This window comes from Paramormyrops kingsleyae, chromosome 12 (genome assembly GCF_048594095.1).
Source record: "Paramormyrops kingsleyae isolate MSU_618 chromosome 12, PKINGS_0.4, whole genome shotgun sequence".
Classification (NCBI taxonomy): domain Eukaryota; kingdom Metazoa; phylum Chordata; class Actinopteri; order Osteoglossiformes; family Mormyridae; genus Paramormyrops; species Paramormyrops kingsleyae.
In genome coordinates, this window is record NC_132808.1 from 11763891 (window position 1) to 11780461 (window position 16571).

At 41.7% G+C, this 16571-nt stretch overlaps 1 protein-coding gene across 3 annotated transcripts in view; it reads right to left on the reverse strand.

Moving 5' to 3' along the window:
• The window catches only part of LOC111859303 (uncharacterized), a 79088-nt gene that overhangs the window by 6342 nt on the left and 56175 nt on the right, over positions 1 to 16571 (reverse strand). For 2 of the 3 annotated variants that reach the window (XM_023841841.2, XM_072718700.1), the window contains exons 9-19: positions 16239 to 16343; positions 15514 to 15624; positions 15030 to 15122; positions 14321 to 14401; positions 11841 to 11945; positions 6754 to 6846; positions 6351 to 6440; positions 5979 to 6071; positions 5694 to 5789; positions 5251 to 5269; positions 2062 to 2116 (exon numbers count right to left, since the gene is read on the reverse strand). In XM_023841841.2, coding sequence (XP_023697609.2) covers positions 2062 to 2116; positions 5251 to 5269; positions 5694 to 5789; positions 5979 to 6071; positions 6351 to 6440; positions 6754 to 6846; positions 11841 to 11945; positions 14321 to 14401; positions 15030 to 15122; positions 15514 to 15624; positions 16239 to 16343 — 941 coding nt within the window. Of the gene's footprint in view, positions 1 to 2061; positions 2117 to 5154; positions 5270 to 5693; positions 5790 to 5978; positions 6072 to 6350; positions 6441 to 6753; positions 6847 to 11840; positions 11946 to 14320; positions 14402 to 15029; positions 15123 to 15513; positions 15625 to 16238; positions 16344 to 16571 lie in introns of all 3 variants that reach the window. The other variant, XR_011994060.1, reaches the window with a different exon arrangement.

Here is a 16571-nt window from a genome sequence, read left to right on the forward strand (position 1 = left end):
AAGCCTTCTACTTCTGCTTGACTTAAGCGTGGCTTTCGACACAGTCTCTCACCCTATTTTAACCCTCTGGGTAGGGAACACACTTTCACTGACTGGGGCATGGTCACACATTTCATTCAATATCATAAACTTAATTCATGACAAATAAATTATTTCTAATATATTTGTTTTAGCATTACACTCATCTTAATTTTAATGTATATTGTAAATATGTCAGATTCATGTTACGTTTGCAATCTGACATCAAAGTATACACATTGCAAAATGCAGTTTGGAACACTTGCAGAAACACTATAAAAAGTACATAGTAAGCAATGCTGGCAGTGTTTTGATCCCAGATATCTGATCAGCAAAGTCTTGGCTACATGAAGATGACTAAATGGTGTAGTTGCAACATTCAGTTAAATAGATAAATAAATAAGGAAAACCTAACTCATGTCACTATTTCTGGCCTCCTTCCATTGAATATTTAGGAGCTCTCATGTGTATGAATGAGCCATTCACTCCTGGTCACATCCCTCCCCCCTTTTATGGCGCTGATGGGGATGTATCTGGATCGCGTTTCACCGTTGCGCTGTTCATCAAATTACCATGTGAATTCTATATGAATACATGGTTATGCAGTTATTTAGAATGTGACCTTCAAAGTGAGGGCGCTACTACACGCCCCCGATGCAGGTAAAACAAAGTACGGTGACATGGTTTATTTTTTTTGCTGATTTAACCTAATTTAAAAAACTTTAATATTTCTGACAATGGACGTTTTGAAAAGAAGACAGATTACGGATTTAGTCAGCGTTTTTTCATGATTCTACATAAAGATTTCAACGAGATATAAACTGAAATAGACGTGAAAAATACGCTGCATTGCCGACAATGTGCTCATCCCCAGACGGTTAATACACAGACTCCACAAGCAAGGAGTTTGTGGGGCAGTGCTTGATTGATTTATCTCCAATCGCACTGACAGGAAACATTTACTTACCCTATCAGGTCATAAATCAGACACATGAGTGATCACACCTTGCGTCCCCCAGGGCTCTGTCCTGCTCTTCATTGTTTACATTCGACCCCTGGGTCAGATCATTCACTGCATTAACCTAAATTTCCATATCTATGCCGACGACACCCAGGTCTACTTCAGTACCAGCTCCACAAACAACCTGCCACTTGCACACATTGAATCATGTGTTTCTGAAATGAAACAATGGATGAGCCAAAATTTTCTAAAACTCAACAGTTATAAGACGGAATTGTCATTGGAACAAAATCCATACCTAAGAAAATCAGGCCGATTACCCTCCAATTGGACCACACCAGTTTCCCCCTCTCCTCTGGATCATAACCTTGGTGTTACCTTTGACCCAACCCTCTCATTTGATGCACACGTGTTCCATAGTAAAAACAGCTTACTTCCATCTTCACATCATCACCCAGCTTATGCCTTTCCTTTCCAACTCTCCGGCTGAGTCCCTTATTCATGCCTTTATCTCAAGTCATCTAGATTGCTGCTCATTACTCGCTGGTATTACTGGTAAATCAATCCGTAAACTCCAAATAGTTCAGAACTTTGCTGCCCGCCTCCTCACCCACATTCACTCCTACAAACACATCACTCCCATACTTCAGAGCTTTCAGTGGCTCCCTATGAAATAATGCATCCACTTCAAAATACTTTTGACATTCAAAGTTCTCAACAACCAAGCCCCATCTTATCTGTCTGAACTGCTTCTCCCCTATCAGCCTCCCTGCACTCTTAGATCCTCCTCCTCTGTCTCTCTCCTCATGCCCTCCTTCCAAACTCCATAGCTATGGTGACCACGCATTTTCCTGTCTAGCTCTCCAACGATGGAACTCCCTCCCTACTGCTATTAGTCTGTTGATCTTGGTCTCAGATTTCAAACACAAGTTAAAAACCTGTCTCTTTGCTCAAGCCTATGACGTTCCTTATCCATAATACGGTTTGCTGTTTTATCTGTTTCCTTTATTCTATGTAAGCATCTCTGAGATCCTGAAAAGCACTAGATAAATCAAATGTATTATTATTATTATTATTATTACCTGTTCTGGCTCAAGATCTTTGTGTATCTGAAGAAGGGCGAACACTTTTGTTAATCTAAGGAAAAGATAATATAGTTATTGCAGCAGAGATTTGTCAGTATTTCATATGTCAATATGTTTATCTTATGTATGCCCAATATCACCTTAAATTTAGGTAATTCTATCAAATATAATTAGTAACAGGATTTCAATTAAGGGTATGGTCCCCGTACAAAAGCTGGATAAAGGAGCTGAACTGTGATCAATGAAATATCTACAACATCAAATATGATGCAATAAGTATAACTAAACAAAACCCTGTAATATGGCACCCGGTAAGTCTGCCAAAAATGTAGCATGTTAACACATAAGGAGACGATGCAGTGGATGTCTTTGTAGTTTACGTGGTGACTCAGTGGGTAACACTGGCACCTCACACCCCCCGGCTTGAGCTCTGTGTAGTTTACGTGGTGACTCAGTGGGTAACACTGGCACCTCACACCTCCGGGCTTGGGCTCTGTGTAGTTTACGTGGTGACTCAGTGGGTAACACTGGCACCTCACACCCCCCGGCTTGGGCTCTGTGTAGTTTGCCTGGTGACTCAGTGGGTAACACTGGCACCTCACACCTCCCGGCTTGGGCTCTGTGTAGTTTACGTGGTGACTCAGTGGGTAACACTGGCACCTCACACCCCCCGGCTTGGGCTCTGTGTAGTTTACGTGGTGACTCAGTGGGTAACACTGGCACCTCACACCTCCCGGCTTGGGCTCTGTGTAGTTTACGTGGTGACTCAGTGGGTAACACTGGCACCTCACACCCCCCGGCTTGGGCTCTGTGTAGTTTACGTGGTGACTCAGCGGGTAACACTGGCACCTCACACCCCCCGGCTTGGGCTCTGTGTAGTTTGCGTGGTGACTCAGCGGGTAACACTGGCACCTCACACCCCCCGGCTTGGGCTCTGTGTAGTTTACGTGGTGACTCAGCGGGTAACACTGGCACCTCACACCCCCCGGCTTGGGCTCTGTGTAGTTTACGTGGTGACTCAGCGGGTAACACTGGCACCTCACACCCCCCGGCTTGGGCTCTGTGTAGTTTACGTGGTGACTCAGTGGGTAACACTGGCACCTCACACCCCCCGGCTTGGGCTCTGTGTAGTTTACGTGGTGACTCAGTGGGTAACACTGGCACCTCACACCCCCCGGCTTGGGCTCTGTGTAGTTTACGTGGTGACTCAGTGGGTAACACTGGCACCTCACACCCCCCGGCTTGGGCTCTGTGTAGTTTACGTGGTGACTCAGTGGGTAACACTGGCACCTCACACCCCCCGGCTTGAGCTCTGTGTAGTTTACGTGGTGACTCAGTGGGTAACACTGGCACCTCACACCTCCGGGCTTGGGCTCTGTGTAGTTTACGTGGTGACTCAGTGGGTAACACTGGCACCTCACACCCCCCGGCTTGGGCTCTGTGTAGTTTACGTGGTGACTCAGTGGGTAACACTGGCACCTCACACCCCCCGGCTTGGGCTCTGTGTAGTTTACGTGGTGACTCAGTGGGTAACACTGGCACCTCACACCCCCCGGCTTGGGCTCTGTGTAGTTTACGTGGTGACTCAGTGGGTAACACTGGCACCTCACACCCCCCGGCTTGGGCTCTGTGTAGTTTACGTGGTGACTCAGTGGGTAACACTGGCACCTCACACCCCCCGGCTTGGGCTCTGTGTAGTTTACGTGGTGACTCAGTGGGTAACACTGGCACCTCACACCCCCCGGCTTGGGCTCTGTGTAGTTTACGTGGTGACTCAGTGGGTAACACTGGCACCTCACACCCCCCGGCTTGGGCTCTGTGTAGTTTACGTGGTGACTCAGTGGGTAACACTGACACCTCACGCCCCCCGGCTTGGGCTCTGTGTAGTTTACGTGGTGACTCAGTGGGTAACAATGGCACCTCACACCCCCCGGCTTGGGCTCTGTGTAGTTTACGTGGTGACTCAGTGGGTAACACTGGCACTTCACGCCCCCAGGCTTGGGCTCTGTGTAGTTTGCGTGGTGACTCAGTGGGTAACACTGGCACTTCACGCCCCCAGGCTTGGGCTCTGTGTAGTTTGCGTGGTGACTCAGTGGGTAACACTGGCACTTCACGCCCCCAGGCTTGGGCTCTGTGTAGTTTGCGTGGTGACTCAGTGGGTAACACTGGCACTTCACGCCCCCAGGCTTGGGCTCTGTGTAGTTTGCGTGGTGACTCAGTGGGTAACACTGGCACCTCACGCCCCCCGGCTTGGGCTCTGTGTAGTTTACGTGGTGACTCAGTGGGTAACACTGGCACCTCACGCCCCCCGGCTTGGGCTCTGTGTAGTTTACGTGGTGACTCAGTGGGTAACACTGGCACCTCACTCCTCCCGGCTTGGGCTCTGTGTAGTTTACGTGGTGACTCAGTGGGTAACACTGACACCTCACGCCCCCCGGCTTGGGCTCTGTGTAGTTTACGTGGTGACTCAGTGGGTAACACTGGCACTTCACGCCCCCAGGCTTGGGCTCTGTGTAGTTTGCGTGGTGACTCAGTGGGTAACACTGGCACCTCACACCTCCCCACTTGGGCTCTGTGTAGTTTGCGTGGTGACTCAGTGGGTAACACTGGCACCTCACACCCCCCGGCTTGGGCTCTGTGTAGTTTACGTGGTGACTCAGTGGGTAACACTGGCACCTCACACCTCCCGGCTTGGGCTCTGTGTAGTTTGCGTGGTGACTCAGTGGGTAACACTGGCACCTCACACCTCCCGGCTTGGGCTCTGTGTAGTTTACGTGGTGACTCAGTGGGTCACACTGGCACCTCACACCTCCCGGCTTGGGCTCTGTGTAGTTTACGTGGTGACTCAGTGGGTCACACTGGCACCTCACGCCCCCCCGCTTGGGCTCTGTGTAGTTTACTTTCTCTCCCCATGTTTCCCCAGATACTCCGGTTTCCTCCCAGTCCCAAAACATGAGGTTAGGCCAACTGGCATCTCTAAATGTCCCATCATATGTGAATGTGTGTGTTTGCTCTGTGACGGACTGGCATCCTGCCCAGGGTGTCCCCTGCCTTGTGCCCTGTGCTTCCTGTGACAGGTGACAGGCTCACCATGATGGATGGATGAATGGATGAATGGAAGGATTGATTGATGGATGGATGGATGGATGGATGGATGGAGTGATTTAATCAAAAATGTCTACTCACTTTTTTTTTTGGGCCAAACCTGTAATTAAATTAAAAAAGAAACTATTAACTATGCAGGAGCTCAAAATAGTAAGACATCAATATGGAATTCTTTGATGCCACGCTTCTATGCCATACAGTGTGGCGAATAAATAATATAATGTGGTTACAAATTATATACAATTCATCCATGATAGATACAGGAAACACAGGTCAGATAAAGTGTCACTCTGAGTACTCATTTTTAAATTCAATATCGTTATTCATTAATTACTGAGTGATCACTCAGTTTTCTGTATGATTAGTGTTTATACTGGTTTACTGCCTTTCTTGCTCCTGTCTCTCTGACTTGAACATGGGGAGATGTAAACAATTAATGGAAAGCTGTCAACATGCTGGAAAAGTCCCAGTTCACATATTCAGCCTTTATGGTAAGTTATGCATCATATCTCTGTTATACTTACAGTATGCAGACATCTGAATAACAAGCCAGCCAAAGAGGAAGACAGACCCAGAAATCAGGACAATCAGCCGCAGGTCCAATGGCTGTTTTCCTGTGTCTGAAATGACATGATCACAAAAATCACTGAGAGCTGAGGTCAGTAAATCAGCAGTAAGTGACAGATATTAAAATATAGGAATCCACGTAGTATTTCCTAAAGGGTTTGTACAATTTAGTTGCATTGTTTAGAGGATGTTTACACAGTAAAAAGTAAATTATAAGGAGGAAAAATTTCTAGAGTATTTACCTGCTTTGAGTATTAATACTACAGCCAGGGCAACAGAATTCACGAGAGGGAGACCAAATGCCCCTGAGAAATATGCATATTTACGGGGTTTGGCTGAAAGGTAGAGAGAGAAGCATTAGTCATACAGCTACATATATACATTCAAACAGCCAAACATCTGTGAATGTATATTTAATAACAATATACAATCAGAAATAATTCAAACATTAATTCTCTTTTCAAAAAATAAAAAAAAACTGTTTGGTAGCTAATGTGAAGAAAATGCATAACTGATTTTACAAGCACATTCATGAAACACAAATGGATTTAAAAGTGTAACTAATAAAAATAGCAAAATATTAAAAAATTTAAAAATGAAAAAATTATTTGTACCAAGTGATTCATCCTGAAGCCAGTCTTTAAAACTTGATACGACAGTCAGGATGTAGATGAACACAAACTCACACATCTTTACAGGTAGACCTGTAGTCAAAATTAATTTCAATTTTTAATACAACAAAGGTTATTATTATACATCTATACATACAAACAAAATGTTTGCCTTAAAGCACAGTCAGAAACAGTTTCATATGGAATACATTATAATGAGCATTTTTATTTAAAGCAAAATGCAATTTAATAAGTATGCATACCAGAAATAACTACAATACTGTAATGTTTGCATCACATAGAAACAATTTTAATTTGCAGTTTTTACAAACACCATTTACTGAAAACGACTGATAGTTAAAGCTCTGTTACAGTGATATGGTTTGTATACAGCTAAAGCTTTTACCTTTGTCATTTTCCAGAATCACACTTAGATTCAGGAAACTTAATATTAGGTGAAGCATGAAGAAAATCCCCAGAAGTATTTTCTGAGCCAGATCTAAAAAAACATCAAAATGTGAACGACAACAGATTAAATAAACATAACATACAACAGACCTTCATAGTCCCTCTGTTTGCTTTTTGGCGTGATATTTTTGAAGGGTGGACACTTGAAGGGGGTGGGCAAAATAAAGCAAATATCAATATATGAATATTAAAGGCCTAATAAAGAGAACAGCTTCAATCTTCCTTGGACACCCCCTGACCTGTGTGCAGTGGGATACTGGGCCATTCATAAAGAAAAGCCCCCAGCTCTTTGGAGCATTAAGGAGGTGGGAATCGACTTCACACACTGTGCTCCAGAACCTCCCATAAAGCTTTAATGGTGTTTAGATCTGGTGGCTGGGAGGCCAAGGAAGGCATCTGACTTCATCCTGGTGCTCATGAAACCTCTCCTGAATCTGTTTAGCAGTGTGTATGGGGGCATTATCATCTTGGGATAAGGGAACATCATGAGGGAACAGTGTCTGAGCCACAGGAAGCAGCTGCTCTTGTGAAAAGCCCTCATGTTCCTTGGCTGTTATAGGACCATGCAGAGCATCATCAGACCTAATACCCTGTCTGTGAGCTTAGACTTGTGACCACTGTTCCTCTTTGCCAATACGATTTGTTTGTGTGTTTTTTCAGACTGTACCCCTTGATGTATTAATTTTCCTATTTTTGTGGCCGATGCACCAGCTATTTGGCCCCTTTGGAATTCTGCTAGTTGCCTCATTTTACTTTGAAAACTCACATATCTAGTGCTGATTGGGTCCTCTGGGGCTCAAACTGGTTCTTTTTCTGTTATTCTATCCACACCGTATATGTTATAACTGAAAATTTCAATAAAAATTGGGGAACATGAATCAAATCATTAAAATTTACTCAATCAACTGATACTCAAAGCTAATCAATTGGGCAGGCTAATACAGTAGTTGATACAACTACTAATTTTGACACCATTCTTATTATATATATTTCTTGTCCTCATTTTACTTTTTTGACATACAAAGAGAATGATTGCTTATGATATGAAGCTATTCCTACTACAATGCACCTAATGCGTTTCTGAAAAAACTCGCGTACACTAAAACTGTATACTAAAGTTCACATATCCAAGGGGAAAAATATGGTTAGGGAAATGTGACTCCAAAACTTAGTAACTTACGGCAAACAAAATTAACTAAATAATAAAAACAGTGAACAGTGTTGGGGAGTAGATAACTACAATTAGCGACACTACTAACTTAACTACTTTTTTCAGTAGCTTATTAGTAGCACAGTTACTTTTAAAACGCTGTAGCTTTTCCAGTAAATCACTTTTTTTTTAACAAATAAACTATATTGCCAAAAGTATTGGGACACCTGCCTTTACACACACATTAAATTTAATGACATCCCATTCTTAATACATAGGCTTTAATATGGAGTTGGCCCACTCTTTGCAGCTATAACAGCTTCAACTCTTCTGGGAAGGCTGTCCACAAGGTTTAGGAGTGTGATTATGGGAATTTTTGACCATTCTTCCAGGAGAGCATTTGTGAGGTCAGGCACTGATGTTGGATAAGAAGGCCTGGCTCTCAGTCTCCGCTCTAATACATCCCAAAGGTGTTCTACTGCCAGTTGTAGTTGTAGCCAGTCAAGTTCCACCACACCAGACTCGCTCATCTATGTCCTTGTGGACCTTGCTTTGTGCACAGGTGCACAGTCATGTTGGAACAGGAAGGATCCATCCCAAAATTGTTCCCACAAAGTTGGGAGCATGAAATTGTCCAAAATGGCTTCGAATGCTACAGCATTAAGAGTTCCTTTCACTGGAACTAAGGGGTCAAGCCCAACCCCTGAAAAACAACCCCACACCACAATCCCCCCTCCACCAAACTTTACATTTGGTACAATGCAGTCAGGCAAGTACTGATCTCCTGGCAACTGCCAAACCCAGACTCGTCCACCGGATTACCAGACAGAGAAGCGTGATTCGTCAATCCAGAGAACAAGTCTCCACTGCTCTAGAGTCCAGTGGTGGCATGCTTTACACCACTGCATCCGATGCCTTGATTTGCTCTTGGTGATGTAAGGCTTGGATGTATTTGCTTGGCCATGGAAACCCATCTCATGAAGTTCTCTATGCACTGTTCTTGAGCTAATCTGAAGGTCATACGAAGTTTGGAGATCTGTAGCTATTGACTCTGCAGACAGTTGGCGACTTCTGCACACTGTGCGCCTCAGCATGCACTGTCCCTGCTCTGTGATTTTACGTGACCTACCACTTTGTGGCTAAGTTGATGTTGCTTCCACTTTGTTATAATACCACTAACAGTTAACCGTAGAATATTTAGTAGCGAGGAAATTTCACAAATGGACTTATTGCACAGGTGACATCCTATCATGGTACCATGCTTCACTGAGCTCCTGAGAGTGACCCATTCTTTCGCAAATGTTTGTAGAAGTAGTCTGTATGCCTAGGTGCTTGATTTTATACATCTGTGGCTATGGATGTGATTGGAACAAATTGGAGGGGTGTCCCAATACTTTTGGCAAAACACTACATCGTTAAAAAAATATTACAGGTACTCATCGACTTATGACCTATGCAACTTACAACCAAATCAACTTACAACTCGTCAGTTGGAAGAGATCGCGGTCGTAAGTAAATTTTTGTTTTATAACGTCTTTCTGATTCATACTTTAATAATGTTCTCAATTTTCTCTCTTTACAAAGATGGGTATTTTCAGCTACCAGGTGTTTCTGATTGACGTTGTTTGCCTAAATATTCTGGGGATGGATGTTAAAGGGATGAAGAATACTTCACAGTAAACAATATTTAAGACACTTTCATTAAAATCCATAGGAGAACTCTGGTTCTTGGACAGATTATCAACATTTCTTTTTTGTTATAACCCTTCTAATTTTCACACAGCAATTGTGAAGCACTCTTGGTTTACATCAAAGAATTTTTTTTGAAACGTTGTTATGATTTGACATTACACTATTAAAAAATATTACTTTTAACAACATTTCACATTTTTTAATTTAATTTGCTTTAAGAGTATCCTACAGCACAAAAAATTAAGTATTATCAGATGAAATAGCTTTGATGTGATTAGCTACTTTTTCTCTGTAGTTAACTGCTATATTAAAACAGTAATTTGGCTGTAGCTTAACTACTTTTAATCATAATTAGCTTGAAGCTTGAATAGCTACCATTTAAAAGGAGCTTCCCCAACACTGGAAGCGAATAATGTAATTATATGTATTTTAAATAAAAAGAAATAGTACTACATCAATAAATGAGATCATAAACATTTCCTACGGGTCTTATGAGTCTCACAAAAATCAGCTAGTAACACCTTCAGCCAAACGTGCCGAACTTGCTAACTTGTTGATTGCCGAGTCAGGAGTAGTGAGCTGTAGCTGGGCATGCACACAGTACAAACACAATGGATTACACACACTGCACAAACACAATGGATTACGCACACAGTACAAACACAATGGATGACAGTATGTGGAGGGGCACTGAAGGCAATATAGGGAGTCTATGAAAAGCAAATGTAAATGAATTTTAAAAAGTTTCTGTCTGTTTTATATAATAATTTGCCAAATATTTTAAGATTTTTAGAATCCAAGGCTTTAACCTGTGCAATGTGTGGATGTACAAAAAGTTTGACTCTTTTAGAGCCTAGTTTAGAGCTTGGCCGATTCACTGATAAGAACTGGTTCAAAAGAACAATACATTCATGAACTGGACATCACTACCATTCACTTGGATATCTGTTTCTGCATGGAAGCAGTGTTTCTTGCTAAGACCACATCGTGTTGTAGTTCGCGAGGTGCTTTTCTCTCCGACTGTTGAGGTTTGCTGTTTTTATACTTGTAGTATATACCTTTTTTTGTCCAAAATACACACACGGGCTGCGTGAGCTAGAAATTTGAATGTATTTACTATTGTATTATCTTACATAGCTTATTGTTGTAAGGCAGTTGGCCACATAGGACTCTATGACCCTAGACTTCTTCTATATAAGATTGTAACAGGTCTGCATGCTGTTTAGCCAAATGGCTACTTCAATATTAGTTTAAATACTAGAACTCGTGGCCATAGGTAGAAGTTAGCGGGAGAACATTTTCAAATGGATTTGAGGAAGCACTTCTTTACACAGCGTGTAGTTTATAAATTACACATTAGTGTATTTAGTGTAGCGGAAGCTAAAACCTTGGGTTCCTTTAAATCAGAGCTAGATAAAAAAATTTAACAACTCAGAGCTATTAGTTAAGTTCTCCCCAAACAAGCTTGATGGGCCAAATATCCTCCTCTCATTTGTAAATTTCTTATGTTCTTGAGTCAGAAGTGTTATTTTGTTGCCAATTGAAATGTAATGGGACTAGTCCACTAGATTTTTTGCCGGCCCTTCCATGCAATTATTTCTGGCTCATAAATGTGTATCTGTACTTTCTAGGATGTAGCAGAATGACTGAGGCTCTGGCCTTTGTCAGGGTCACTCAGGAAGCCCGGCTCTGTGACCCCCAGAAGGTTTGGTGTATAATGTTATATGGTTTATCATTCAGAGCTGTACTTTCCCACCATTTTATACTGAATCTGACTAGAATGCTAACAATTAGCAATGGAATGATAACAATAGGACAGCCTATAGAAGAGTTTCCCAACCTTTAGATCTTGTTGGACTGGTTTACGCTGTACAAAAATTTCACAGATTATTTTTGGAAATTGACCAACCCCTCCGCAGAACCCCCAGCGTTCTGTAACCCCATGGGATACTGGCCAAGTTTTTAATAGTACTTTTAAATACTTAAATTATACATACTGCCATTAAATATTAGCATCATTATATAAACTACTGCAGTTTTAAACTACATACATAAACTACTACATACATTTTGTGAACTGTATGGATTTTAATTACACTCTGATAGCTCATTTTAAAGTGTGACATTTTAATTACGCACATGAAAAGTCCTGCTAATGGTTTAGTACAAAATTTCATACTTACAGTAAAATCCCTCCAAGGGCTTATCAAGATAATGCAATAAAAAATCCCTGACAAATAAGCAGGCACAGATTCCCACAGCAGCTACTGCAACTGCAATTGAATATCCTGAAAAGAGAAAGACCACATTAGTCTGTCAGGTATAATTATCAGTAGTCCCACATCCTATCACTAATATAACTATATTTAAGAACATGACTGTGTTTCATTAATAAAAGTTTTGTTCATTTAAACAATTGTTGTCTGCCCTTCTAGTCTCATTACAAAAGTATAATTCACACAATCGAACCCTTATCACTGGAGGTCTGAAGCTACAGCTGTGCCCACTGACTCGCCGTACCACAATACACAGAAGTTACTACAACCCGGTTTCCAAATGTTAAAGCTGATAAATCTTATTGTTTTATGACAAATATATGCCCAATTTGAATTTGATGTTAGCAACAAAAAAAAGCTGTGACAGGGGCATGTTTACCACTGTGTCGCAACACCTCTTCTTTTAACAACACTGTGAGCGTTTGGGAAGTTGCTGGAGTGTCGAAAGTGAAATGTTGTCGCGTCAAAGACAAGACGCGCAAATTAGTTTTCCAAAGGCCATGAATTTAACATAAGAAGATAAATATTTATAAATATAATAGTAAATCACTCAACTCATAACCCTTTTTGATCCAGACATATTTGTGTTGTAAACTGTTAAATTTAAAATGTCCCAATTAAAATTGTAATGACAGAAGTGTTTTTAAAATGTAAAAATTCTTACTAAATATATAAATAAACACTCACAGCTTAATTGTGCTAGTGATTGCAACAATATATAGAATAATGGGCCACAAACTGTATCTAAAAACATTTTGAAATGTGAATAACTTTTGTCCTAACTTTTGCCCTTCATCAATGTCATTCAGTATAACAAAGATAAAAAGTAATTTAAAGCAAATTGTCATGATGGTAATCATGTGGCATTTTAACTATTTTATGGTATTTTAAGGCATGTTATCTTCATACTGCAGATGCCATTGTCTAATAAGCAGAGGGCTGCATAGCACAGACAGAAGATCACCTCAGATCCAGCTGCTAGGCAGGAAAGACTAACCAGAAGAAGGGAAAGATGCAGTTGTCATGGTTTCATGTGGCTGTCAGCAACAGAATAGGATACAATAGGATAATACAATAGCTGGGTGGGTAACACTTCATATTAAGTTGCACAACTACACTGTAGTTAAAGTTTTATTGCACTGCATTTATGGTATAACTGACGGATTATATTATTATTATTATAATAAAATATTACAGGGGTGGCATGGTGGTGCAGTGCTTAGTGCTGCTGCCTCACAGCAAGAAGGTCTTGGGTTCGATCCCAGATCTGTTCAGCGTGGAGTTTGCAGACTGTTCATGTGGGTTTTCACTGGGGGCTCTGGTTTCCACCCACAGCCCAAAAGGGTGCAAGGTAGGCTGATTGGTGTGTCTAAATTGGCCCTGAAGTTGGGTGAGTGTTGGTTCCCACTTGCACCTGTTGTTCCTAGGATAGGTTCTGCCCTCCACAACCCCAGTGAGGTTTAAGCAGTTACAATAATGGATGGATAAAATATTACATAGTTCAACTATGTTGCACAGTAAAACCCATGTTTTTTAAGTTTAAGTTCAGCTAGTCTGCACATTTCAATTTTTTTTAAGTTTATGACTTAAACACCTAAAATAAAAATAATTTAATTGATAATATTTTCTGCGCTGGAATGATTTATGTTATTCAAGGCAACAAAATATTGTCATTCAGTATAACACCAGTATGTCATATAAATGCATTTTTTTCAGTGTAAAGTAGAAATGTTTTGATAAATATCTTCTACAGCATTTGAGATGTACCTGTGACACATCAAAGATGGTGCATTTAAAATAAAATAATGTATTTTTTTCTGGGTAGTAACATTTCTGCCAGTCTGAGCATGGATTAATAAAAACATTGCCAGTCTAACACCAGGACTCTTCTTTAAATGTGCTTCATATACAAAATACATTTTGTAATTGTATTTATTAAAATAATCAGCAGGGTGGCATGGTAGCGTGGTGGTTAGTGCTGCTGCCTCACAGCAAGAAGGTCCTGGGTTAGGTCCTGGGTTAGGTCCTGGGTTTGGTCCTGGGTTTGGTCCTGGGTTTGGTCCTGGGTTAGGTCCTGGGTCCTCTCTGTGCAGTGTTCGCACGCTCTCCCCGTGTTTGTGTGAGTTTTCACTGGGGCTCCGATTTCCTCCCAAAGTCAAGCATTCAGGGCAGGCTGATTGGTGAGTCTAAAGTGTGCATGTTGGCGACTGCCCATGGTTGGTTCCCGCCTGTGCCCCTTGTTCCCAGGATAGGCTCTGGGCCTCCCCACAACCCCAGTTGGGATGAAATGGTTATGGGGATGTATGGATGGAAAATAATCAGTGTAAATCTGCCTCAATTGACAAACACAAGACTGATACCAAGTATGAAAACTGCAGGAAACTCACCCAATATCAATGTGTTTTGCATCCAAGCAAAGAGTTGGGAGTAAATAGCAAGGAACAGGATGTTAGACAGTGTGGGATCATCTGTAAGGCAAACAGAGCAAATCAGACACCCTCATTCTCTCATCAGTCTGTACAGATATAACATGATATTAAATAACAAAGTGTCCTTGGGCTTTTCCTCCCCTGAGATAAATCCTGCCGTCCCCAGGGCCCGACTGCACTGTGATGTCCACTTGTTATTCAGTGTCAGGTGCTGGTATTCCTCTTGTTATTTAGGTCCCAAGTGTTGATACTCCCCTTGATATCCAATACCTTGTTATTCAGCACTAGGGCCGGTACTCCCCTTGTTAATCCGTACAAGGTGCCAGCGATCCGCTTGTTATTCAGTACCAGGTGCCGGGACTCCCCTTGTTATTTAGGTCCCAGGTATTGGTACTGCCTTTGTTTTTCAGTTCCTGGTCTAGGTACGCCCCTCATTATTTAGCACCAGGTGCCAGTACTGCCCTTGTTACTTAGATATCAGGCGCCGGTAGTCCTCTTGTTATTCAGCACCACAATTACAATGTTTTCCTTTTAGAGACGCCCACAGTTACTATCCCTGTTCCTGGGATATTTTTACCCAAATAAATGCAGTCTCTCCAGGATGCTGCTCATTCACCCACCACAGGCAGTATGTATTTGTCTAGCATAATTCTGCCACAGTACTTACACATGAAATACAGCCAGATTAAACAAATTTCTTCAAGATCTACTTTCCCAGTTGTCCTTCGGGAGTGTATTATCCAAAACACACTGAAGCCAACTGAAATAAGTAAAGAATAGAGTCAGTCACCATGAAATTCATGTCAGACAGAGTGAGTAACAGATGTCCTGTGTTAAAAAACCCTGAACTGCATAGCCCTGATACTTGGAGGGTTCTGGGTTTGAATCCCATGTTGGCACCTCCAGTTTAAAAGGCAGCTTTTACTGGGGTATGAAAGGTTAAATGGGGTGGTTCAGTTGGGTATTGCGTCATAGTACCCTAATTAGCTACACATTAATTATGGAAAATACACTTTCAGTGCATGAACATGCTCAAGTTCAATGTTTGTGTTTCCCACAATGTAGCAAATAAATATCTCTATACATAATTATGCTCCAATATCCCTGAAATTTAAAATCAACACATTTACAAAACCTGAAATCATACTTACCTGGGAATAAAATCAAGAGGACTGGAATCATTAGCATAGATAACATTGTTCCAAGTTGTTCTTTCCAAGCTGCATCTGAGTGATATTTTGCCAGATAAACACTGACAGCAACTGAAATAATGTAACAATAGAGTTCGTCACCATGAAATTCATGTCTATCAGAAAGTAAAAACAGACACACTCTGTGGCCCTGTGTTTAAATCCCTGCACAGCAAAGCCCTGTTGCCTGAGGGTTCTGAGTTTAAATCCCATGTTCGACACTGAGGTACTAAAAGCATCTAGATAGATGTAGACCGATAGAAAGATATGAAGCAGGTTAAGATGCATTATGGAAAAGGAACTGTCATTTGGACACTGTATCATCCATCCCATAATGTACCTATCGACAGCGAAATAAAGACACATTGTAACCATCCATGTTGCATATTTCTGAAATCTCAGTTCCCTAAACAAACATTGAAAATAACAAACACATTTATCCATCTGTACATCCTTATGAAGTACAGTGCCATGGTGGTCTATCCCAGTTAGCACCGGGCACGAGGCAGGGTACACCCTGGTGGGGTGCCAGTCCATAACAGGGCACATCCACTCACACACAATGGGCCGTTTTAGTCTCCATTTTACCTAAATGCGTGTTTCTAGGGTGTAGGGGGCAAATAGATAATAAACTGGGAGAACATGCAAACAGCACACATGTGAACTTATACTGTACATGGACTTACTTATGGATGAAACCATGATGAAGAGAAGTATAATCCCAGTTATTCCTGCTATGTAGGCAAGTAGTTTCACTGAGGAATATTTTACCCAAACCACAAACCGAAGAACTGAAAGGAGGTGAGAACAGAGTCAGTTACCACAAAATCCATGGCAGGCACATAGCAACTAAACAGATGTGTTCACAAGTCCTTTGTTTAAGACTGCACAGAACCCTGTCGCCTAGACATTCTGGGTTTGAATCCCATGTTGGACACAGCGGTACTAAAAGTATGTCCCATTTTAATTTGTTGATGGAATTATAAGGGTTATTAAAAGGTAACCAGGATGATTGGGGG